This window comes from Ceratotherium simum, chromosome 9 (assembly GCF_057802395.1).
Source record: "Ceratotherium simum simum isolate JZ-2026a chromosome 9, ASM5780239v1, whole genome shotgun sequence".
Taxonomy (NCBI): domain Eukaryota; kingdom Metazoa; phylum Chordata; class Mammalia; order Perissodactyla; family Rhinocerotidae; genus Ceratotherium; species Ceratotherium simum.
This window is the reverse complement of record NC_141908.1, coordinates 6,249,534-6,274,340: the sequence shown is the minus strand read 5'-3', so window position 1 is coordinate 6,274,340 and position 24,807 is coordinate 6,249,534. Positions and strand designations below refer to the sequence as shown.

At 40.6% G+C, this 24,807-nt stretch overlaps 1 protein-coding gene across 3 annotated transcripts in view; it reads left to right on the top strand.

Moving 5' to 3' along the window:
* CNTNAP5 (contactin associated protein family member 5) overlaps window positions 1-24,807 on the top strand; it is a 760,035-nt gene that overhangs the window by 389,082 nt on the left and 346,146 nt on the right. For all 3 annotated transcript variants that reach the window (XM_014782496.2, XM_087435029.1, XM_087435030.1), the window contains one exon: window positions 20,882-21,146. In XM_014782496.2, the coding sequence (XP_014637982.2) occupies window positions 20,882-21,146 (265 nt within the window). The remainder of the gene's footprint in view (window positions 1-20,881; window positions 21,147-24,807) is intronic.

Here is a 24,807-nt window from a genome sequence, read left to right as displayed (position 1 = left end):
TGTGGGTAGAAATCCAGGCCCCACTAGACATGTGGTCTCCATTGATACTACAGGGATAGGTAGTATCAATGAAATCCTTGCTACTATTTGACAAGGATTAAAGTCTGGGGTCCATACTTGGTCCTCCCTGACATCACCCTGGCTGGAGATTTTGGGCACCTTGTTATAGTATGGCTGGATTGTAGTGGGGTCATAGTTTTTTCTAAGTTGTTTGGCTGGCAAAGAGCAGCTACTGTCCAAAGGTATCCTGTCTTACTGTGATGCCCCATTCCTGGTCTTTTGATTAGAGAAATCAGTCTTCTAATGGTGACTTTTTTTTGTCTGCACCCGTCGATCTCTCTGGGTTCCTGGCTTCTTCAGCAACAAGGCTAGGATTTATAAGTCAAAAAGAAAATCTAGGGTACTCTTCATTGTTGTTCTTTGGGTCTCAGGATGTTATACATGCTTTCGTTTTTTTCTCTCCACCATTCAGAGTCTTCTTTTATACATAATGTCCAGGATTTTTTAGTTGTACCTAGTTGGAGAAGTAGAGAAAATCATACTATTCCGTTTTCCTAGGAGCAGAAGTCCCTTAAGCTGACATTTTTTAAAAACCCATGACAAGAAATGGCCACCCTGTCATTGACAAAGCATGATTCTCTTTGCTGTCTGATCATTGGACTATCTGGGCAAACTATGGAATTTAAATGACTTTGATGTTTATATTTTCCCTTGATAAGTATGACCTATAATGAATATTTTATGTTTTGAGCTTCTGTATATTAACATTTTTTTTTAAATTTCCCATTGGATTCCAGAGTGTGGGACAGGCTTGCCTGAGAGAAATCACACTTGGGTTAAAGGCTGTAAATGTTTTAAAACATTTGTGCCAAATTTCTGACTTGTTTAGTTTAGAAGAGTAAGGATGGTGCTAAGAAGAGGTTAATCCCCTGACTCTGGTTCTGGGAGATCCAGTGTCATTATTTACCTATCCCTGGCTCATATTCACTGCTGTTGACAATTCTCCAAGCCATGTATGTTTAGGTTGTCCATTTTCTGATTACCCTAAGCACTAGCCTGCTAATGACATTTTTTTGACTAGGTCAGGAGACTTGAGCCATGTAAAGTACATTATGCCCATCATTTCCCCAATATTATTCCCGCAAAATATTTCACAATATACTAGTTTCATTGAGTTTAATCTGCCCACACAGTTGGATCATACAGTACTAGGAATTTACTTATCATGTCATGAACATTAACACATTAGCTCATTGTGCTAAAAGTTGGCAGAGCAAGTTAAAACACAAGGAGCTTACGAATACATTGCTCACATCCATTGTTCATAAACTGGAACTCAAAAGCAGGAGAGCCTGAGCATTAGATATAAATAACTAAGATCTCTATGGCAACATTCATAAAGGAAATCTCCATACATATTATATGTTAGAAAATATCTTTAATGATGAGATATATTAAATACAGACACAGAATATGCAGAGTAAGAAAGGGGAAATAAAGGAAAACAAGAAGGGAAAATACAAATTTCTGAATATTGGCCCCCTCCATCATCTCCTTTTCTGAGAGAATCATTAACTAAAACTTCAATAAATTTTTTGTTGATTTTAAACTACTGTAGCACTTACCAAGTTGCCTAAAACTTTACTAGCATACTTTATTCCTCAGAGTTTAATTGGTACTATTGTTAACATGAAGCACAAAGAATTCATTTAGCACTAATATACTTGGGAAAAAACCCCAAGAAAACAGTTTTACTTTGCAGGTAACCAACCTTTCATTTTAACCTTCACAATTTAAAGGAAAAAAACATTTTTTTCCCAAATTGCTTCCATCACCTCGCTTAAGTGAGAATTCATATCACCACACACACACATTTATATACCTTCTCTTTTTCCTTTAGGAATTCCGTGTGGGAAGGAATGGTTTGTACTGTTAATTACAAGTACAAACTCTTTTATTCCTCTACTCAGGTGTAAAGTTTCCCCCAAAGACACAGTATCAGCTACAAAATCAGCCTTGTTCCAAGTCCCTAAGTCACCGGTGTGCTAAGTAAGGGCTTTTGAAAGGGATGGTGCTTTTGTCCTTTCTAGTGTTCACAGACTCTGTCACAGTTATCGAATCTTGGGAAGTTCAGAGTTTAGCAGCAGACACAAGGAGTCAACAAATCAGGCAGCAAGTGTAGGGTAATATCCATAAATTACAAAATGTGGTTCAAGGCTCAAGGCAGCACCAGCCTTGGCCTCACCCAGCACAAACGTCTCTAGCAGGCTGCATTCAGGCAGCATCCTCATTGTACTTTGTCATTCCTTTCTTGTGGGACCTGCCCACTCCCTGGAGATTTAACAGCTGTTCCATGGGGATAATTCAATTGAGTCTTTATAGCTCGATTTGACTACAAGACGATCCTCCACATCCCAAAATGCAGTAAAACTAACAGCTTAAAGTAGACATAAAAAATACCTCACTGTTCTTCCTCAAATCTTCCATCCTATGCTAATACAGCACCGTATAATGAACAATCAGAAAGTAAATGGCCCATTGAAGTGTGTATACAGTACCTGTAATGTGGATTATTATATACATAATATGAGAAATATATTGCCATGCTAGTTTCCTGAAAATGATTAATTTCCTACCTTCCACTTAATAAGAAATTATGCTTTCTTTGAGTTCTCCTCTCTGAGTGTTACATCCCTTCTCGCTGAGGCCAGGAGAGTTGTCTGGGAGTTGCCTGAGGTCTCACCCACTTCACTGCAGGACTTAAAATGATTTTTTTCATTTAAAAGAAGAGCATAGTAGAAATGCTCATTTTACTTTACTTTGTCTTCAGTAGAAAGAGAGAAAAAAGCAAATAGCTAATAGCAGATCTACGGTTATAGAACTGGCTTTGGAGCTAATTGACCATGTAAATTCACTTCTGTGCCTTTGTCTCCGAATAATTGAAATCAAGGAATTGGATGGGTGATGGCCAATACTAAGCATGCATAATGAGACTCCCAACCTCTTGGCTGAAACTGCTAAACAATCACAAAAGGCATTTTCCCTCAGCCTCGTGATCATCTCAATCCACTTTTCCTAGCAGCGCTAGTGCTAACACAATGCTTGATAGACTATTAGGGTGCCTCATCCCCACTCCACGGCAAGTTAGCAAACCTCAGTACATGTGTAAGTAAAATGGGACAATTACAGTACCTACCTCAAAATGTTATTGTGAAGATTAAATTCAAGTTTAGCACAATGTAAGGTCCATTTTAAGCACCCAATAAGTTGGAGCTGTTAAGTAAAATTTCTACCAGTCCATTAAACTGATGTGGGCATGCAAACCGATATTTATTTGCCATCTTAGGTAGATAATTAATGAATCACATAGAGTTTTTGCATTCTATGGTCCCAACAAATAATGAAAGTAGATTGGAGGTAGCTTGTATTCTTCTTCCTGAATCTGAGGTTTAGTTTACTCCCAAACTGTATAAATCATGAAGTGAGTTTTGGGTAAATATATTACAAACTTATCCATCTCATTCATTCGAGGAAATGTAATGACCAGCTTTGGTCCAGATTTGATAAAATGGTGGATTCCTTTAAAATAAGACATTTAAAAAAGATGTCGCTCAGTGAACTTGGGTGTAACAGGCATACTAATAAGTAGCAATAGTGGACTTTTGTGAAGTTTATCACCTTTTGTTTACATCTCTGCTGCCATGCAACTCATTGGTGTGTGGTTGTTTATTTCTTGAAGCTCCAAAGCCAAGAAAACACACTCAGAGATATGTGTACAAATGAGATCACACACATTCACATCTGCATATGCACACACACACGCACAAACATATAGTGGCAGCAGCCTTTGTCTTACCTTCCTGTGACCCAGAAGCTTATGAAAATTGCTCAGAGAAAACTCTTTAGTGTCTAGTGAAGCCTATAATCTCTTCAGCTTGTCCCCGGGATCATGTTTCATCTCTGTGAGTATGCTCTGTGATAAATGATACCTTCCCTTGATGGAAAGCACTAACTTGAAAAGCAGCTAACACATCATGTCTTCCCTCTCTACGTCCCTGCTGTCTCCCACTGTCATTGGACCATTCTGACATTCACATCACCTGCCTCTATGCTGTATGTTCCTTCTACCCAGATTATTTCAAATTGTTAGCTTCCAGAGAAGTTACTTTTTTTCTTTCTTGGGCAAATTGAAATTAAATAGTTTCAAGGTCATATGAGGAATGATATGACTTAAAGTTAAAAAAAAAAAGTAACAATGAGATGGTCACCATCTCTGAAAATTGTTCTACTTTAAATCGGTGTTAGGACTTTCTTTTCTAAGGTGTCCAGTTTCATTAGCTCATCTGATGAAATCATTACTTGAAGTTATTAAAGAAAACTTCTTTAGAATGTTAATAATATATATTTCTTATTTCTTGATGACGTTTGGAATATACAGAATAGAACACCCAACCAGCCAGAGAGGAAGATACTGTTCTCATCTCTATCTATTACGTTTTCATGTTTTACATGTGTATTTTATATAACATGACCACATTTTAGTGAGAATTTTATATCTTGCTTTTTATAGTTAATATTTTTATTAATGCATTTTCTATGTCCTTAAAATTTTTATTAAAAAATTTTAATCTCTTTATTTATAAACATTAAATCAATTCACCATAGTTCATTTAAGATTTTACCGTGTTAAAATTTGAGTTGTTTGCATTTTTACTTCTAAAAATAATATTGAGATACCAAGTATAATGCAAAAATAATTTTCTGAAATTTAGAATAGATGACTGGAAATGAAGATTATTGGGTTAAAGATTAGGGATTTTTGACTCAATCATATTGTTTAAAGTCTGTACCAACTTCCAAACCCACACACAGTATACAAAGGAATCTGCTTATCCTGCCAGTTTCACCTCTTGCTTTCCCGTCATTTGAATATTTAAATACCTTTTAAAAGAATGGGGCTAAATGAAAGTTGAAGTAAACTCAGGTGCTTTTCTTCTATGCAAAACTTCTAATTAATGAGCTGAGCATTTTCTTTTTATGCTCTTTTTTTCAATAATAACAGCAATGATTGTCCCTTTATTTGAAGACATCTTGTTTCAGAGCACTGTCTCATAGACAATGCCACAAATCATGATGCTAATGTCAGAAGGGCAGTAAATGGAGGGATGACAGATGGACCTGTGGTTGTATTAGTTCCTCTGTCCCTGAAACATCTGTGAGAGGCAGACAGGGGCAGACATTATTATCCACACTTTATACTAAAGGATACTTTATGCTCAGGACTAGGGAAAATCAACGATATATAGTCAATGGCTGTGTCATTCACAGTCTTCTTCCTCCTCTTCTAGAAAGCACTACACCGTCAGCTTTTATTCATTTTTATTATACATTTATTTTTTCCTAGGGCCGTGAATGACTTTCATGTCAATGTGAAAAAAAAAAAAAAATACAAGGTTGGGCAGGTCTGTGAATAGCACCACTTACCTGGGAATTGAAGACCAATGAAGTGTTTCAGAAATGTCCCCTATGTAGTTTTCTAATTGCCAAATAAATCTCTCTTGGGTATCTTCTGCACGTACAAGCTTTGGGGCAGAATCCTTGTTTTTGGCAAGAGGAAAAAAGATGGCAACAGGGGCTGGAGTGTCTGGGAAGAGCCTATTCCCCTTACCCCCAGGTGGCTGTGATCTTGGCAGGAGCTCATAACTGGCCCCACAGCTCTCACCATGTCCATTCGCTGGCATCTGGCTGCTAGGCTCTTCCTCCTGGGTTTAAGGAGATGGCTAAGAGTCCTGCATAGAGATTAAGTGTCTCCCCAGAAACTCAGCCCTCGGCAACCAGTGGCTCTTGTATCTTTACAAGGGAAGTGGAAACTTTTGTGCTTGGATTTTGAATCCTTCATAATCAGCTCTATCAATGTACAGAAGTTTATTTTCCACAGTTTCTTGCCAGTGCTTGATCTTTTCTAGCCAGGCCAGAACTATTCCCTGTTTCTGGAGTTCACTCTAGGCATATCCTCCTCTAGACCTTTTCATTCCATGCTTCTCCCATACCAGCTGAACTGCCTTTCTTCTTCACCTCTTTTCTCACCTAACCCCAAACTAGCCATTCTTCTCTAAGCTCACAAGTACAGCTGACATCCTGAATCAGGTGACCCTCCAAATATTTAACTGATTCTCAGAGGTGGAGCAGGGTCCTGGAACCCCTAGGCTGTGCCAACCACAGACTCTTGAGTTGCTGCCTATGGGGAGGCCCAGGGGGAACTGGAAGACAGGCAGGCAAGCCTCGGTTTCAGGGAGCCCCTTAGGAGCATTGGAGCAGTGGCTACATAGCAAATAATTAGGAAGCTTCAAAATTATAAAAATAGAACCACCGTTAAAGTGTACTGGTGTGGACCTGCTTCATTCCTGCCCTGCCTGTGTCCACTTGAGTGGATTGTCACGGGCTTCCTGGAGCACAGTCCTAAGAAGAATCATGGAGCCAGGTGCAGACTGGATAGACATGGCCACCATGATCCATAAACAGAATCCACCATGGGTGTGGGAAAGGAGTAGTGTCAAGTGTGCTATGCCTGCTGGCCCTGTCTAGGTGCATTCCAGATCCCACCTTCTCTTCAGAGCACCTTTCAAACTCCCAGGTCCATTATGCTTTCTTTGCTGTGAACCTCACACTTTACAACTTGGCACAACTTAGCATTTGATTCATTATCCTCATCCACACATAGTTATTGAGTATCTACCGTGTTCACAGCAAATGATCCTTGCCTTCAGTGAGTGGGAAACTTCAAACCTCTTTCTGCCCCAGCATGCACATACTGGGCACTGGGTCACCATTTCAGAACTCAGAATTTAACTTATGCCCTTACCTTGGCCTTCTCTTCATAGGTGCTGTCTGCTCTCCTGGCCATGGTTTTGATGGCCACCCCTCCTCTTCTCATCTCACTTGCCATTACAGTTTGACATACACTTTTTCTTTGTTTTACCACCTTGACTACTCTCAATGATTCTGGTTTTCCATTTGGTTTTACAGCTTCCTGCCTCCTTACTTTGACTACACCCCTGCCCTCCATCCTGCAAGGCCAGCAGTTCATCTAACTGCCACATCCCCGGCTTCTGCACACTATTGGCAAGACTCAAACATAGTTTACGAGTAAAGGAGGGGAAATTACACGGTAGTAGGTTCAGGAAAAACTTCATGGAAGTGTGGGAATTTGACTGGGACTTGGAAGACAGATATCTCTTAGACAATTCCAAGGTGACAGGAAGGCATTCCAAGCAGGGGCATGGTGTGTGCAGAAGCTTAATGTGAAGATAGAGTATTTCTGGGGAACAATGTTTTATTCTAGTCTAGTTCTTTGTGAGAGTTTTTCCTATCACTTTAAGTATTTTGTAAGTTTCGCAAACTAACATATTTTTCTGTGTCACTCATAGTGTTGAATGTGATAGTCAGGAAATGTATAGAGATGAAGACACTATGTGATGAGGAAGAGTATGATCTTTGAGGGCAGTAAGATGAAATCCCAGCATTACCACATAACAGCTATAGCATCCGGACAAAGTTACTGAAACTTGCCATGTTTCAGTGTCTTCATCTACAAGGCAGAGCTAATAATACCCACTTTACATGCGTACAGTGTCTTCTGAGATATCATAGGCATTGTATCACTCATAGCTAATGATATTGTCATAATTATTTTTATTGTCTCACTTTGCTCACTGTTTCTAGTTGTATGTTCCCCATGAAGACCAGAGTTTTATCCTGTTCTGAAAATGGCCTTCTACAAGTACAAAACTAAAGATTTTAGATCAGTGATTATTAATATTTTAAGAGACACATGTCCCTTTAATAATATAATGAAAACTATAAAGACATTTTATTTTGCATAACATTTTTGAGGGACAAAGATGCCCCTGAAGTCCAGCCACGGACAGCAAGTCAAAAGCTCCAGATTACATTTTAGATTAGAAACCTTTTCTCTGTCTTTTTAAATTCCTAATAATCTTATGTAAATGTTCCTTGTTGAATCACCAGGACCCTGAATAAGTAGGGACTTGATATTGAATTTGTTGCATGTGGGACAGCTAGGCTGGGTTCTTAGAAACTCTTCACTTTTTGTCACAAGATTTAGAAGACATGTCTATCTGTCAGGGTCCAGGTTGTTTGAACAGGAAAAATTTAATATAAAAGTTGTTAGCTAGCAGAAGGCGCTTAACTACTAAAATGAGTAAAAGACGACTATAAGGGGTCCACAAATAGCAAGTGCAAAAAATCAGGTACTTCCTCTCGGCTGAGAGAGAATGGACAGTGAAAACTTGGGACTGGGAGAGCTCCCCCACCCGCCTCCCAGGGTGAGATTCAGACCTCTTCAAAGGGAGTGTGATACCAGGGGAACATACAGTCTGCAGGTAGCAGTAAAGTTTGCCAGACAACATAGGTCTGAGCTGCCTGCAGATGCTGCTGCCAGTCGGGAGAGTGTGGGCTCAATGCACAGCCTGAACTCACCTGTGCAGAGCCACTGGGTCCTCAGTGACTAACAACAATGGGAGACTGGAATATAGAAGTGTCTTCCAAATGCTACCACCTGGCAGTGGTCCTCTAGTGCCCTCTACTGACAAAGCCTAACATTTGGCCCCTGACAAAAGAGAAATGTTAACAGGGTCCGACTCCACTATTAAAAGCAGGGCAAAGAAGGACGGCTTTGGAGCTGAAACTCAGAAATGGATAACTAGCACAATCTCTAATCTCTTTCCTTCCTTTTAAAATCTAGGTTAAAAATGAGAGGCCCTGAACATCTGGAAGTGAGTCCACTCTAATGGCCTCGTTTTAACTTAATCACCTCTTTAAAGGCCCTATCTTCAAATACAGCCCCATTCTGAGCTATTGGTGGTTAGAACTTCAACAAATGAATTTTGGGGAAACAATTCAGCCATAACAATCACTTAAGATTTTATTATCTGGAGACCACTGAAAGTACTTTTATCAGCTATCTATAAAACCCTTCTCTCACAAAAACATAGGGACTGGCAGCCCCTTGCAGCTCTTAGGGACCCTGATCCTTCCGTCCTTATGGTTGGCCATTCTTACTCTGTGGCTTCCATCTTGAAGGTCTCAGTAGGCTTCTGGAACTTGAGGTATCGTATCCACATACAAAGCTGCGGAGACAGGAAAAAGGGGAGGCAAAAGGAGCATCCCTGCCAGCTGAGTCAGCTCTCTTTAAGGAACCTTCCAGGAAGTCCCACCCAATACTCCTGCCATACCATGCCTCCTGGTCCAGGCTTAGTCACCTGGCCACACATATCAGCAGGGCAAGTGGGGAAATGTAGTCATCCAGTTGAGCGTATTGTTGCCTCAAATAAATTGGAGTTCCACTACCAAGAAGGGCAAGGAGAATGGATTTCGAGTAGGCAACTAGGGATCTCTGCCAAATTATCCTTGAGCAATAATATCAGTATATAAGTGTTCTCATGTAAGAGGAGAAACAATTTCTATTTCAGTGTCAAAGTAGGAAAGCCCAATTCTACTATCACCATTATAACAACACTCTAGACTTGTGTTATGTCACTACTTTGACGATGTGTGCTATATGTGCTGCTCATCCAATATGGTAGCCACTAGCTATATGTGGACCTTGAGCATTTGAAATGTGGCTAGGTCAAATTAAGGTGTGCTGGAAAGGTTAAAAAAAAAAAATCTCGATAATTTTAATATTGATTATATGTTTAAATAACATTTGTATGTATTGAATTAAATAATCCAATATTCAAATTAAAATTAAGTTAATCTCTTTCATTTTAATTTTTTTAATATGGCTACCAGAAAATTTTAAATTACATGTGTGGCTCACATTATATTTCTATTACACAGTGTTGTTCTAGAGTATCTATCACCCCAAATATAAGTATTCCAGTTTCAGCGTCTATTTTTTTATTACTTTTATTAGGAAAACATTTGAAACATTTATTTAAAGATAGTAGCAGTAATTAGAATTATATATATTTCTTCTCATAAGTCGTTATTGATGAATTCGAGAAGCTGACTTTTATAGTTCATTCATTATTGAGCTGTAAATTTGTTTAATTTTCCAGGCTGGTTGGTGGTACTTGCCCTTCACACACACTTGCTACTTTTCCAGTCTCTACTCAGGAACCAAGAAGCTCATATTATATTTTCAGAGCTAAAAACATCTGTTCCTCCCTAAAGTGAATTTAGTCTAAAAAACCATCATAGGCGTGCATGTAGAGTGGAAAGTCGCTTTGTTTGTGGGCCAAGTAGTTTGGACAAGAAAGTTTACTCAAAAGGAAAAACTAAACACACGTGCACACACACGCACGCAGGCACATACCACCTTCTTTCGGCCTTACCACCACAATGTCTTGTTACCTCTGCCTACTTGAGTGAAATAGACACGACTAAAGGTTGCAGTAGAGGGGACAAGCAATTCTGAAATTATTCGGGGGTGGAAACCATTTGAAACATGGTAGTCATTGGGTTTTATATCCAGCTGTTTCTACCTCTATGTGGATTAACTGCTATTCATTCTTTCTCTCAATAATCCACCCTAATGCCCTTGATAGCAATTACTAACCGTGAATATTGTTGTCATGAAAACTTTTAAATAAAATAACACCTGGAAAATTATTTAACTAAAACTTCTATTATAAAAGTTATATCTCTTCATTTTAAATAAATGGGAAATAGAGAAAAAATTATGTAAATAAAAATCACCATAATTCCATACCCAGAGAGAGCCACTATTTAGCAAATTAGTCTATACCTACACATTTATGTAGGTGTATTTTATCTGATTCATATGTGCAAATTTGTATTCTGTTGATTTCATTTAATATTATAAGGAATTTTCATGCTTACCACAAATATTGCTATTAGCGGTGCAAAGTAACATGTCAAATGGCTATACCATAATTTACTTAACTATTTAATTTTAGACCCAGGTTTGTATTATTACAAAAAATAGTGCTTAGTGTACAAATCTTGGTTCAATTTCAGATTATTTCCTGAAAATAGATTCTAGAAGTGAAAGTAAAGTGTCAAAAAGGGTTATTAATATTCCTAAGCTCCCTGGTTTATATTTCCAAATAGTTTTACACAATATTTGGAAACAGAAATTAAAGAGTATTCAGGATAGAGTTACAGCTTTCTCTTCTGCCTTACAACTAAGAATTTATCAATTTAATCATGGGTCTGCTTTTCATTCCTTTCCACCCCCCAACTCCCGAGGACCTGCTCTGGGCTTCTTTTCTAGGTGAAAGACATCACTATTTGCAAAAGCCAAAACTCAGGTGAAAGTGTTCATCTTTGATGTACAGGGAATAAGCACAACATACAGGGCCAGAAACAGAGGTACACGTGCAGGGAGCCAAAACCACAGCCAAGGAGCTGAAATTGGGAGCTAGTAGGCTTGGAAGAGAAAAGACAGGGAATGTCAAGAGATTCTCGGGGGCCAAAGGAAGTATGTGGCTCTCAGTGGGTCCCTGTTTCCTGGTGCCTACAGGCAGCTAGCTTGTGGGAAGCCAGAGGAGAGGGCCATGTGGGGGATCACCTGCAGCCTGCTCATGCTCTCAGCCATAAGTGGGGCACTCCTTCCAATATTAAAGATGCTTCTCTTCTGGGTGTCCCTCAAATGAAACCTCAAGGAACATGATCTCTATCTTTGGAGACTTCCTTTGGCAGAAGCAAAATGTTTCCTGTGTAGACTAATGGCAAGGGTCTAGTCTCCCTTAAATTCCAAAAATGTATCATGCCTTTCTTCTTGATGGTTGTCCTCCTCTGCTTTCTCACCCTCCACCCCAATCCTGTTCCCAGCCCTGCTCCTTCCTACTTATCCTCCAAAGCTCAAATCATGAACCTCATTACATGCTGTTTCAGCAACGTAGACTTCTCCCTCATGGCACTTAATCACAGCTGTGATGACAAGTTTCATGTCTCTCATCCCAACGCAGTGCGAGCCCCAGGTGGGCAAAGTCTCTGCCTGCCTGTCTCCTGGGCTGTGTCCTTGCCATTAGGACTGAGCCTGGCCAATATGAGCTGCTTAATCAATATCAGTTGAATAAACAAATAAAAGAATGAAGGAGCCTATCTCTTTCCAAATATGAAAAACAGCCTTCACTGTTCCCCTGCTCCCTCTAAGAGTGAGAATAGGGAAGACAGCTTTAGCCCACAGGGCAGCATTTCCCCTACATTTGCTTATAGCAAGCCAGTCAGTCCTGGGAGTTTTCAGACAAATCAAATTAGAAATGGTTGTAGTCATTTGGAAAATCAAGAACTGGCTTCGAAATCTTTCCCCACAAATTAGATTGAATCAAGATCATTTTCCCCCAGCTTATAAATGCTTGATTGGCTTTGTTTGATGCCTCGTGATTGAAACTCAGCCTTGAACTGCTAGCTTTATTTTTTACTCACCAGGGTGTTGTGATGTCTGGATGATGATTAAAAACAAAACAAACACCCACAATAAAAATGCTTTGTAAATAACAGCTCAGCACAGTAATATAACCCTTGGAAATGGTACATTAGGAAACTCTAAAACCAGCCAAGGTAAGCAGAACTTCAAGCTGGGTCTGCTGTATTCCTTTGAGGTCTTAAAAATTGGTTTTCTGATGCAGCAGGACGGCCATACCTGACATCATCTCTACTCAGGCCCCAAGGAAGGACTTGGCTGTGACAACATTTGAGGAGTGCCAGTGGCAGGAGACGAGCCACCGAGCTTCCACCTCCCTCCCTCACCTCCGCAGGCCCTTGCTTCAGCTTCTGCCTTGGTCCCCAGCCTTGATTTAGACTTATCTTACCTTTGGTCAAGGTCTATTTCAGGCCTACCCCAATCTATGACCTCATGTCCTTTTTCAACAGACAAATAGTGATCTACTCTTCGAATCTTTTTTTTTCTTTGTTTCTTTCTGTGGGGGCGGACAGAGTTGTTCTCAGATAAGAGACAGCTGAGTGTCACAGGTGCCAGAGGCCCCCAGTTCCAGATCCCGTAGATGGATTTCTGGTTCACGCCACTCTTCTGCCTCATTCCCCATCGCCGCCCCACCCCCACAACAGAGGCACAGTGAGGGGGTGGGCTTGCCCCTTTTGGGAGAGTGAACTGTGATTTCACATGTGCCTGCCATGAGGCTATTGGCTGCCAGGAGGCTCAGGGCCCTGGGGCAGTTTCCCCCCATGCCCCTGGAGAGCCAATCTGACCATCTGCCAAGGTCCAAGGCCTCAGCATGCCAATTGCATCATTTCCATTGCACATCCTGGCAGCCAGTAGTCCTCAGGCTAGAGCCGGGCAGCTGCCTTATCCCTGTGACTCTTCCCAAATGACTCAAGCCCAGACCAGGGTCTTATTGCCGAGCTGGTGAGCGGTGTTTGGTGGGTAAAGTGAAGTCCTAGGAGAAGAGAGTCAGGAGTGGTGGTGAATGGCCTAATTGAGAATGAGTTAGAGGCCATTGACCTTGCATGCTCCTCAGGTGTCTTTTATCTATAACATTTATTTTCAGATTATCATTTAAAGCAGAGCAGAGGATAACTTTCGGGTGTCTTCCACAAAATAGCTAAATGTCTCGAATCACTATCACAGGCAGTAATAGATGTCTTTGGATAGTGAAATGAATCCAGAGGAATGCACTTGCCAAACTCAGATAACTAGAAAAAGATGGTAGCTATCATCACTGCCCAAAGTTCGACTGGGGGAAAATGCCCACAAATGAAGAATACTTATGAGCAATTCATCAGTAATGGCCCCTTCAGCCATCAGCCAACATATGGTCTATGCAGCTACCGAAAGGTCGGCAAGTAAGTAACAATCTCTAATGAGGGTGGATTCCTTAGCAGAGAGATAACGCAAAGGCAACACCTAAGTAGAAATCCAGGCACAATTAGCTTTTGCTGCTAAGATCTAAAGTTTGTCATATACATCCATGACCTCAACTGAAATAAGCAAAAGATTGTGTTCAATCACAAAGCTGTGAAATAGGCACAAATTAAGCCATTTGTTAATGCCTTTCTTCTCAGTTCTGCTAGCTCGTTATTCTAGCCTAGTAAATTATGGCACTTTTGCCTTGCACTATCTGAGGCCTGGCTAAAATGCCCGGTGGCCAATGAACAAGTGATGATGGATTCCATGTTTAGGAATGTTTGACAAACACAGAGACCTTTAGCTCACTGTTTCATACATTTCAGGCTGTTCCATCTATCATATACTCACATTAGACCATGATAGTGTTTTCCCCGTTGTGTCCGTAAGCAGAACAGCATCTTCTGAAGTTGGTCCCTCTGTATGAAGATAGCCCTGTTTGTGACAGTTCATCTGATTCATTCTGTAGTCACGTGGCAAAGATGTAAATGGTACCGAGTTCTCTGACAGATACTCTTCATCCAGAAGTCATCAGGAGACCACGGTAATTATGCTATTACTATAAGGTCTCCTTTTTGATGAGCCCCTCCACCATGGAGGAAAGGTTTTAGTTGGATGGATTTTATTGGATTTCAGTCAGCATCTGACAAACTTCTGATTTAGTGGCAGAATGATCTGGATATGTTTGAAAGGAGGCTGCTGCTCAGAACCTGTGTTCTCTCTCATTATTTTCTTCTAATTGTCATTGCATGGCCCTTGGACCAGCATGCAACTAAGCAGCTTACATATAATTTGTCCCATTTTACTGTCTCCAAGAAAGTTTTAACTACGGTAATTCCTGGTATAGTTCAAGATTAACCTAGCATTCTTTTGTAAAGTATTTTGGGAGAGGAGGACAGGAGGAGGGATAGTGAGCTGACTGGTTGTTATACTCTGGTAAGCATGTTTTAGAAATTGGGCTTCTTTTTTAAAAATATGAAACAGTATCATCTTCGGCTTACTTTTTTTTTTTTTTTTTTTTTTTTATCATCATCTATGGAGACTTTTGCTCTGTTCCCTGCAATTAGAAAGGGATTGGTAGGGAAAAGGGCTAGGTTTCCTTCCTTATGCCCTGAATCATTATAAAGAAAAGTCTTCTAGAATGTAAATACTTGGTTACACTTCTCCTGCCAACAATAGAAATCATTCAGATGATGCCGATCCCCTCCAAAGAGAAGATAGATGATAAGGCTATGGGTGTTCAGTCTCAGATACCCAAAGAATGTGGGAACTGGTGGGAACCTTAGAACCATCCAGTCCAACAGCCTCAGGTTACAAAAGAGGAAACGAAGGCTCTAGAAGTGACTTGCCTCAGGTCACCCAAAAAAGTGGCAGGCCTGGGAAAACAGAAAAAAACAACTAGTCAGACACAATGCTAGACATATTGCACATGTTCTTATTTGATCCTAAATCAACCTTCTACCATTATTTTCCCAACTATAGTAGCAAGAAATAAGGATCAGAGAGAATATATGGTTTTCCCAGTAAATACTCATGATAAGAATCCAGTTCTACATTATTGAACAATTTCCCTTTCTTCTCAGATTCAAAGTAAGATGCTCTATATTCAGTTACAAATGTATTATTATGTAAAGCCTATACAAGTATTAAAAAGTAGCTAATTATCACAAGGCAGTATAAGAAATATGACAAATGTATGGTAACACATGTATGGACATATGAATAAATGGTATGGTAACACAAAGCATTGAAAGCCGGTGGAGGAGGCAGCCACCTTGGGATGGAGGGGTCTGGAAAGGCCTCAAGCATGGACTAGGAGGAAAGTCCACCCAGCCTTGGAGGGAAGGAGTGTGAGGATGAGTGCAGAGGCCTGAAGTAGTTTACTCCTGGTGGAGGGAGAAAGGTGGGGAGTGTGTTTAGGGGACAGGTTACCAGAGTAACTAACAAGTAACAAGTTGGTCAGTTGAGTGAGTTTAAGAACTTCTGTTTGTTGTTAATGTGTCTTCACACCCTAGTGGGAGTGGATGCCAGCCGTGGCAAATGACAGTCTATCAGCAGTCAAGAGCCATTTCTGCTCTTTCCTGTGTGAAGTCTCTTGTGCAAGCAGAAGAGAGTAGAAGCTGTGTTTGATCTTCCCGCCCTTTGCCCTGCACCTCCTACCAATTTTACTGCAAAATATCTGTTTACTTTTCTCCCTCTTGCCCCTTTGGCATTCTCGATAGAGCCCTCCATAAGCCCTTAACTGCTCTTGTCTACATTACTACAATAGCTGCCTGAAGCGTGACCCTTGGCCACTCTTTTGGGCACAAAATACACTGTCTACTCCCTAACTACACCCCCCCGGGGGTTGCATCTGAAGCACAAAAAGATTGTATTTCCTAGTCTCTACATCAGTTCCCTCTTCACTCCTTCCCATTCTCATTTTCCCATAGGGTCAAGTTCTAGAACCTCAATATGAAGGCTCACATGGTTGCATCCCTTTCTGCCTCTCCCACTTTATCTAGCCTGCTGTTGTGCTGCCTTCTGAACTGCAGTCAGCTAACCTTCTGTCAAGTCCTTGAATATGCCTCACACCTTCTTGTCTCTGGCCTTAGCAAATGCTTTTCCTCTCTGCCCAGGTAACACTTCTCACTCTCCAATTAGCTACTCCTCTTCTTCTGTAAAATCTCAATTCCAATGTCACCTCCCTAAGGAAGCCTTTTGTAACCCTCCGGATTAGGACAGACTTCCTTTGTGTATGACCTCATGTACTGCTCTTTCATAGCATTCAATGAAATAGGGTTTTTCTCTGCCTTCTGAAGGGAGGTCCTCCTTGGGGAGGATGAACCAATGAAAGGAGTTTGCTTCCTCCACTGAAACAAATTTGGTTCTTGTTTTTCAAGGTCCTTACCAACCTTAGGAGGCCGTCAAGCTTCGTAAGTCAAATAAGGGACAGTATAAGCGCTTGTTGTTTATGTTACAAAACAAAGTGTTTTTAGACCAGCACTCTGGCTATTCTCTATTTTTAGACCAGCACGTCTGGGTACCTTGCCTTTTGGAGAAGGATGGGCATGTATGAGCATGACATCACAGGGCACTAAGAACTGCCATCTTGGGGACAAAGGGAGGTCCCCAGTTAGGGGTACTAGCGACAGGTGGCAGTTGTTGCCTTGGGAGGCCTCACCACAGCCTTGACTGGCAGCCTCAGTCAGACCGTGGAAGGTCACCATTCAACCAGGTCGTGGTGATATTGTCAGGAGAGGCACATCAGATACCAAGATTTGGGCCTCTTCAATGTAGAGTTACCTCCTTTTTGGACAGTGGAACATCTTGAAGGTCTTGTAAGACAGAAAGAGGAAAAGGGACCCATGGCAGTAATATTGACTTCTTTCAATCTCATCCACGGGGCCAACACTTGTCGATTTACTTTGGATATTTGACCACCCTGGGTGCACTCCTGGGTCATGGCATACTTTGTACCAACTGCAGTCAAAATGTACATTTAATGACTATAGAATGCAAAAGGTCAGGATCACATTTATATGTATAACTTATAAACCTCTGTGCTTAGCACATTGTTTTACAATGCTTAAGAAATCTTGAATGGATGTTGAAATTCCTAATGAATTAAATGTACAGTGGAATGGAGAGAGTCTGAGGAATGGAGCTCCCTTCTTGTGGGGTATGGGATGAAAGTTGAATTAATAGATTAAAGAGGTATATAGAGTAGAATATAGTCTGTAGACTTTTTGCCACTCTGTTTTGATACTATTCTAAAGTAAATTGTCTTCTTGCGTGCTGTTTCTAAATCATTGATGGGAACTCCCTCAAATGCTGTCTTGAGAAGGATTATGAAGTCACAAATGGCATTATTGGAAAAGATTAAATAGCCCGTGTTGATTTCAAAAGTAGCACTTTTTCATTTAGCTAATTTTTTCTTCTTTCTCCCTACTTTAGTGCTTGGGGGTGGGTATCGATGCTCCTCAATGCTACGGCATTTCTACCGGCAACAAGCACAGCTGAGATGGGAGCATAAGCAGAGGTGGCAGAGCGGCAGCTGGGTGTTGGAGAGCTGAGGTGGAAACACACGCATTCACTGGGAGAGTTTGGTCAGATTTCGTGTAGAAGGCATTTGCCATCGACTCTCATCTCTTCTCTCCTACTTGCTTTTGTACTTACCATTGGAGAACATAGCAGAGGCATGCTCTGAAAACAGAAGTGTTGGACAGCTCAGGCAGCTGCCTGGGGGCAAGGACAACATAGAATAGCGTGAAGGGAATGTGGGGAAGGGAGTGGAGGAACATGGCTTGCAATGAACCAGGAATACCATCCAAAGACAGTACATAACCCAATGCATTTCAAAGTTTTTCTGCTCCCTGGCCTTACCTTAAGCAGTGAGAATCCCTGAGGCATTTCTTTGAAGTTCTTCCCACCAGATACTTGAGTATCCCCTGAGTGTCCATCATGGGATTCTGAGTTCCCTTGCCTGTTTCACAAGCACTTTGGGCCCATTAGACATTCAGGGGAATGGAGCGAGTCTGAGGAAGGGAGCTCTTGTCAGAGGTGAGAGAACTGATCAACTAAGGGAAGAACCTCAGCTCCTCTAGACCCCCACTGTGATGAGGCCCACCTTCCATTGCTGTTCATCCAGAGAACACTCAGAAAATGGCTTGGGCTGAGCTAAACATTGGATTTTAAATCAATAGGGGGTAGGGGCATTTTTACAACCTCTTAGGCTTCTGCCTTCAGCCTCCCAACCATTCCCACTTCTACACAGCCTCAAACTTTGGATACACCTTTCCTCTGGCAAATTTGTTACCAAAGGAGGTGATACTGACCTCAGGAAAAGAAAAGGGGAAGAAAAGTTAGTACTGTCTCCCAACTTTGCTGTAGGAGCATTTGTGATTTTGCTTCTTCCAGAAGACAGCTCTGCCTCAACTAATTTGCCATCAGTTAGGATATTTTCATTCTTGTAAAGAAATCCACCAGAAATAAAAAAAAAAAAAAAGCAAGATAAGACAACAGTGAGATATCATGAGCAAGTTTGTAGATTTTTTTTTAGGTGCTGGTACCCGGTGCAGGGGAGGAAGGTATCAGATGGTGGCTAAAAGCAAAGTCTTCTGTGTCAAACAAACATAAGTTTGTCTCCCATTGTCACTGCTAAGGAGTCATATGGCTTTTGTTAAATAGCTTACCTTCTCCAAGCCTAGTCTGTGCATTCCTTAAATGGACGTAGCGTTATTGTGCAGAATGCATGAGACATGTGTGTAATTGCTTAGCCTACAGGTGCCATGAGGCACTATAAACGGGGGCAATTTCTTGATGCATATCAAGGCCTTACCCTTTGACACAATAGATAACTCCCAGGGATGTAGCCTAAAGAGAAGAAAATGTCTAAACAACTAGAACAAATGATTAATGCATGAATATGCTCATAGCAGGGTGCTTGATGAGTGTACTATTGGTAGAAGTTTATTTGGGGACTGTTACTTGTTTTCAGAAATACAAGATTATCAGAAACAAACATGGTTGGGACCTAGGGATGTTTTTCCAGACTATGAGGTTTCTGGAGCTGAGTGATTTACCTGGTCTAGAACTAAGAGCAGTACTAGGTATCTAACCCACTACCTGGCCACCTCAGTGGGAAGCTGGATTCAGGCAGCCAGTCAAGCCAGGGTGTTTCCATTTCACAAATCCCTGTCTTTTTTGTCTATGTGGCACTGGCTACGGGAGTGATTCTAAAAGCTGAGCCACAGCATCATGTAAAGGCAGCCATTCAGTGGCCTTGAAAGGAAAGATATAGAGAGAATCTGATGTATCTATGACTATTCAGACGAGAATATGGTATATGCTCACCTGAATAAACCCACTGCATTGTTGTGGAGATTAGTTTGGAGTGTAAAAGAGACAAATTGTAGGGATGGAAAATGGGATGTAGTTTGTTACTGGGTTCGTGATAAAAATTCCCAGTGGCTTTCATAATATAACATCTATTCACAATTTATAAGGCATTTCAGGCTTTTTTTTCCTTCATCTAGTAGAAGTGATACAGCACATGGCTCAGTTGGACACAGACATACATTTCTTTATTTTCCTGTTAACCTCCTGAGGTAGAACCTTACTTAGTCATTCTTAAATAAACTTGGACCAGTTTTTCCCTCACTTATGCAAAAAATAATCTTCCTCTTCTTTCTGGTTCTAGTCTATGCACACTTAACATTCCTCACATCTAGTCCTCTCATCCACCTCCGTGTTACTGAAAATAGTCTTAATAAATTAAAAATCTGGTCAATGTCACTTTACTGCTTCTAAATTTGAATGCTAACTTTAGCAACTATGAAAGGGCTTTTAAACTCTGCACCTACTCATCTTTCTAGCCTCATCTGCTTCATGGTCCCCAGCCCTCCCTGCCCCACTTAGCGTTCAGAAATGATGAGATCCCTGTAATTCCCCGGGGGATGCCATTTTGCTGATTTCTCTAAGCCTTTGCATACACAGTGCCCTTTGCTGAAAAGGCTAGCCAGGGCATGATCAACACTCTCCTTCCCCACTTATTTCCAGGAAAGCATCACCTCCCTTGTGAAACCTTTGCTTGCTTGGTTATTTCTTCTACCAGGCTCCCATGGAAGCTGAGGTCTCTCTCTCTCTCTCTCCTTTAGCCCATTCTGCATTGTAACAAAGTTTTTTTGTGTGTGTCACTTTAAAAGTTATCCTAGTGCGTGGCATATAATTGACTTCACAGTACATATTTATTCAATAAGTGAATGTAATTATTTTTATATATTTGATATTTTATATCTTCCCTAGAAAATGTTGATGTTTCCCATGGCCCTCCTTGCAGATAGCACTGTGATCCTTAAAACAGGAATGGAAAACAATCATGTGGGTGTATGTGAACAAAGCTGACATATTTTTCCCTTTAAGATCTTGCAGCTGAATGTGGAATGATCTTGAAATTAAGGTCAGCTCCAGGTGGTTGTTTATATCAGCTGTCAGATTGCAGAATAAAAAATGGCTTTTATATGTTTGATTTTTATTGTTTTCCAGGGCAATGTCACTTTTTCCTGCTCCGAACCACAAATTGTTCCCATCACATTTGTCAACTCCAGCAGCAGTTATTTGCTGCTGCCCGGCACCCCCCAAATTGATGGACTCTCAGTGAGTTTCCAGTTTCGAACATGGAACAAGGATGGTCTGCTTCTGTCCACAGAGCTGTCTGAGGGCTCGGGGACCCTGCTGCTAAGCCTGGAGGGTGGAACCCTGAGATTGGTGATTCAGAAAGCCACAGAACGCGCAGCTGAAATCCTCACAGGTACTGTCTGCTGACACCTTCTAGGTCGGTTTCTTGTTAGCCAAGTCAACAGATGTTTGAGATTCTGACCAAAACCTAAACGATCCAGCTCCCAGGGATGCAGAATGACCCAGTATTCACAAATTTCTCCAAGTCTGAAAAGGCACCATTATTTTTTCTTATTAGAAAACACACTGAATGCAGATTTAACTATGTAAACTGTGGCAAGTCCCTTAATTTCTTTGTCCCTCGGCTGTCTCATCTGAGAACTGGGAAGAAGAATTCCTACCTAACACTACTGGGCATAACAGAGTCCACTTACACCCCACTTCACTAGGTTCTTTACAGAAATGTCATGTGTTATACAGAATATTCACATGCTTAGTTGTGGAAGGTATGCTTTTCCACTTTATAGATGAGAAAATGAAGACTCATGGAGGCTAAATATCTTCCAAAATCACGTGGTGATAAATGATGGAATTACAATTTCATCCTGAATTTCTCTGACTTCAAAGTCTATAGTTTCCCAGAATACCACACGACCACAGCACTTGTTACAGATGTCAAATTCTATTTCAAGCAAAGATTAGTGACTTTTTAAAAAATATTTTTTAAAATATGTTTTTAAGACATTAAGTAAGTACAAGTACTATGGCATCTGGGTATGGCAAACCTTTTTAAAATGGTCCTCAGTTAGCTGAAGTTTGGAAAGCAGTCACTTTTATAGCAATATGGCATAGATTCTAATGTAAAGCAATACGGGTCAGATCTATGAACAAGTCATGTTTTTCAATATTCTGGCTCTTCGTCTCCTGTTTATTCAACATAGAACAGTGGAACTTTCTCCCTCCTCCTCCATTTGTTATCTTACTAATGTCCCCTGTCCTTCCAGAAGCAGAGTGTTCACTTAGTTGACAAGTACTTATTGAGGTCAAATCATGTGCCAGGCTGAGGCGTGCTGCTGGGTAAACGAATCCTTGGAGAAGCCTCCCTGGCTCTACAGCCTGAATCAGACTCCTCCTCTGTGCACACTGGGCCAATATCTGTCATGGATTACACAACATTGCATTTTTCTTTAATTTAAATGTCTTTTTTCCCCCACTGACTGTGAGTATTGTTATCCAAATAAATTAGAGAAAATTGAGTTAAATAGTAAAAGAAATAACTTAATAGTCAAGATGAGGTCAGACAATAGGACTGCCTCAAATGCCAATAAGTGAAAAAAAAGGCCCATTGAATCCCTGGGAACAGCAAGAAGGTCTGGGTCTGGGAGTCAGATGGACAGGTTCAAAAGGTACCTCTTCTCCTTACTATTCTGTGGCCCTAGATAAACTTCTTAACTTTGTCTCATATGTAAATGTGAGTGTATTAGTTATCTATAACTGCATAACAAATTATACCACAATTTAGTGGTTGAAAACAACATGTACTATGTTTCAGTTTCTGTGGGTCAGGAATCCAGGTGCACCTTGGCTGGGTGATTCTGGCTCAAGGTCTCTCATAAGGGTCCAATCAAGTTGTTGGCAGGAGCTACAGTCATCTCAAGGTTCAAATGGGGGTAGGTCTGCTTCCAAGCTGACTCATGAGGCTGTGGTCAGCCCTCAGAAGATCCTCTTCCAAACCTATCCCCATGGCCTCTCCAGAAGGCTGCCTCATGAGATGACAGGACTGTTACCCCAGAGTGAGTGATCCAAGAGAGTGAGAAAGAATGCTCAAGACAAAAGCCACAGTCTTTTTATAACCTAATACAGAAAATGGCATCCCGTCACTTTTGCTGTATTCTGTTCATTAAAAATAAGTAAATAAATTTAGCCCTTGCTCAAGCCAAAGGGATTATACAAGGGCATGGATGTTAGGAGACATGGATCATTTGGGACCATCTTAGAGTCTGCTTATAATATGAGATTAAAAAAAAAAAAAAATTCTTACATCACAAAACTGTGATGGCGATTAAATTAGATAGTGTATCTAAAATCCTTAGTGCAGAGTTGAGAAACTATTTAGCAAATTTTCTTTCCTTCCATACTGACTCAAGATATATAGCTAGAAGGGGCCTTGCTCTGTCGAGTCATAAAAGTGAATTTGTGCAGTCACAGGACTTTTATAAAATGTATAAGATTTCCAGTAATGGAGGTGAGTTAATCATTTATAAACATAATATTTTTCATATTCAGAGTTGTAAAAGTTAAACCTCAATTCTCCTTATTTGATGGAGAAAAATGTTGCTGGCACTGGGCTGCTTTTCTCTAATCGGTGAGATGTTTGAGTACAGAGACTTGTAGGCCTCAGGTCAAAAATGCAGTTTTAATCTAGTACAGGCCCTGGTGGCACTTTGCTCTAAAGCATCCAGGTGCTGCCTGTATTATTAAGCACATGTCAGTCCATTAAAATGCATTTATGACTGAGAGAGAGGCTGGTAAAAGCTGCCACGTTACCCAGCTACAGAATGAGAGAAAATCATCGGTTATTTCAGAACTGTCTCTCAAAAAACGAAAGAAGTAAAAGGAAGTTCTAAAAATGTGCTGACTGTGTTCCTGAAGTCTGCCTCAGAAAACCCTTGCTTGATTCTTTCCCCAAGAAGAATTTCCTGAATTTTGGAAAATGTGACTTCTATTTTTCTTTGGACTGATCAATGTCTGCTGGCATTTTTGTACCTGGGGCAGAAAGACAGAAAAACAAACAAAAAATGAAACAAACTAAAACAGTTTTCTCCTCTCTTACGTTTCTGAGAAAGCTTATTTTCAAAGTACTTGAGATTATATTGGCTTTATAAGAGATGAAAATCTCATATGAGAAACTTGAAAGTAATGACCCTTGTCTCAATAATTTTCAGGGCCAATGGGGTTACCCTCGTCACATGGTACATCACAGAAAACAGAAAGTAACACCACATTTCATTAATGGAACAGAGAATCCAAATATTTAAAGATTTGAGACTAGTTCAGGTGTTTCTCATATCCTAGATCTGAAACAGAAGGTAACCCCATGGAAAGGGAGGCACATAGATGCGTGGCACATTCACTCTTGTTTCAAGAGCTTCGTGCAGTGTGCATAGCTTTTTGGGGGGGTTATTTTGAGCTTTTGGCATTGGAGATCAGGGAGAGAAGTGCAAACTAAATGCATCCTCCAAATAGAAGGCATCTGAATTTAGTTGTTCTAGGATGAAGTTTCAGGAAGATGAAGGACAACAGTGTAACCCTTTCCTTGTATTTTTCTTTATTTTCTATTTCTTCTATCTCCTTTCTTGAAAGCCTCATACATGTGGTTATGAGGACAAGTTGAGGACATCCTTTCACTGTAAGCGATGTTAGAGAAGAATCAACAATCATTGCAGGTCTCTTTCAGTTCAGGCATTGTGCTAGGACCTTGTTATATAATACTGCAGGAAAAAACTCATGAAACTTTTAATGTGATTATAATTATACCAACATGCACAGGAGGAAAGTGAGAATCAGAAATTAAGTTAAAGTGACCAAGATGGTGCTCCGACCCAGGCCTTTCCTTTGGATTCCCAAGTTCATGGTCTTCACAGTGTATATTGCTGCCACCCACATTCATTTTTTATACTGTCAGTTGTTTAAATAGTTCAAATGTAAAGAAACTCTGCTTTCGATGAAAGATCTGCAGACAAATGTACAATAGGCTATTAAGAAAAGTAGGCTATTTGGGATCTAAAGGTGGA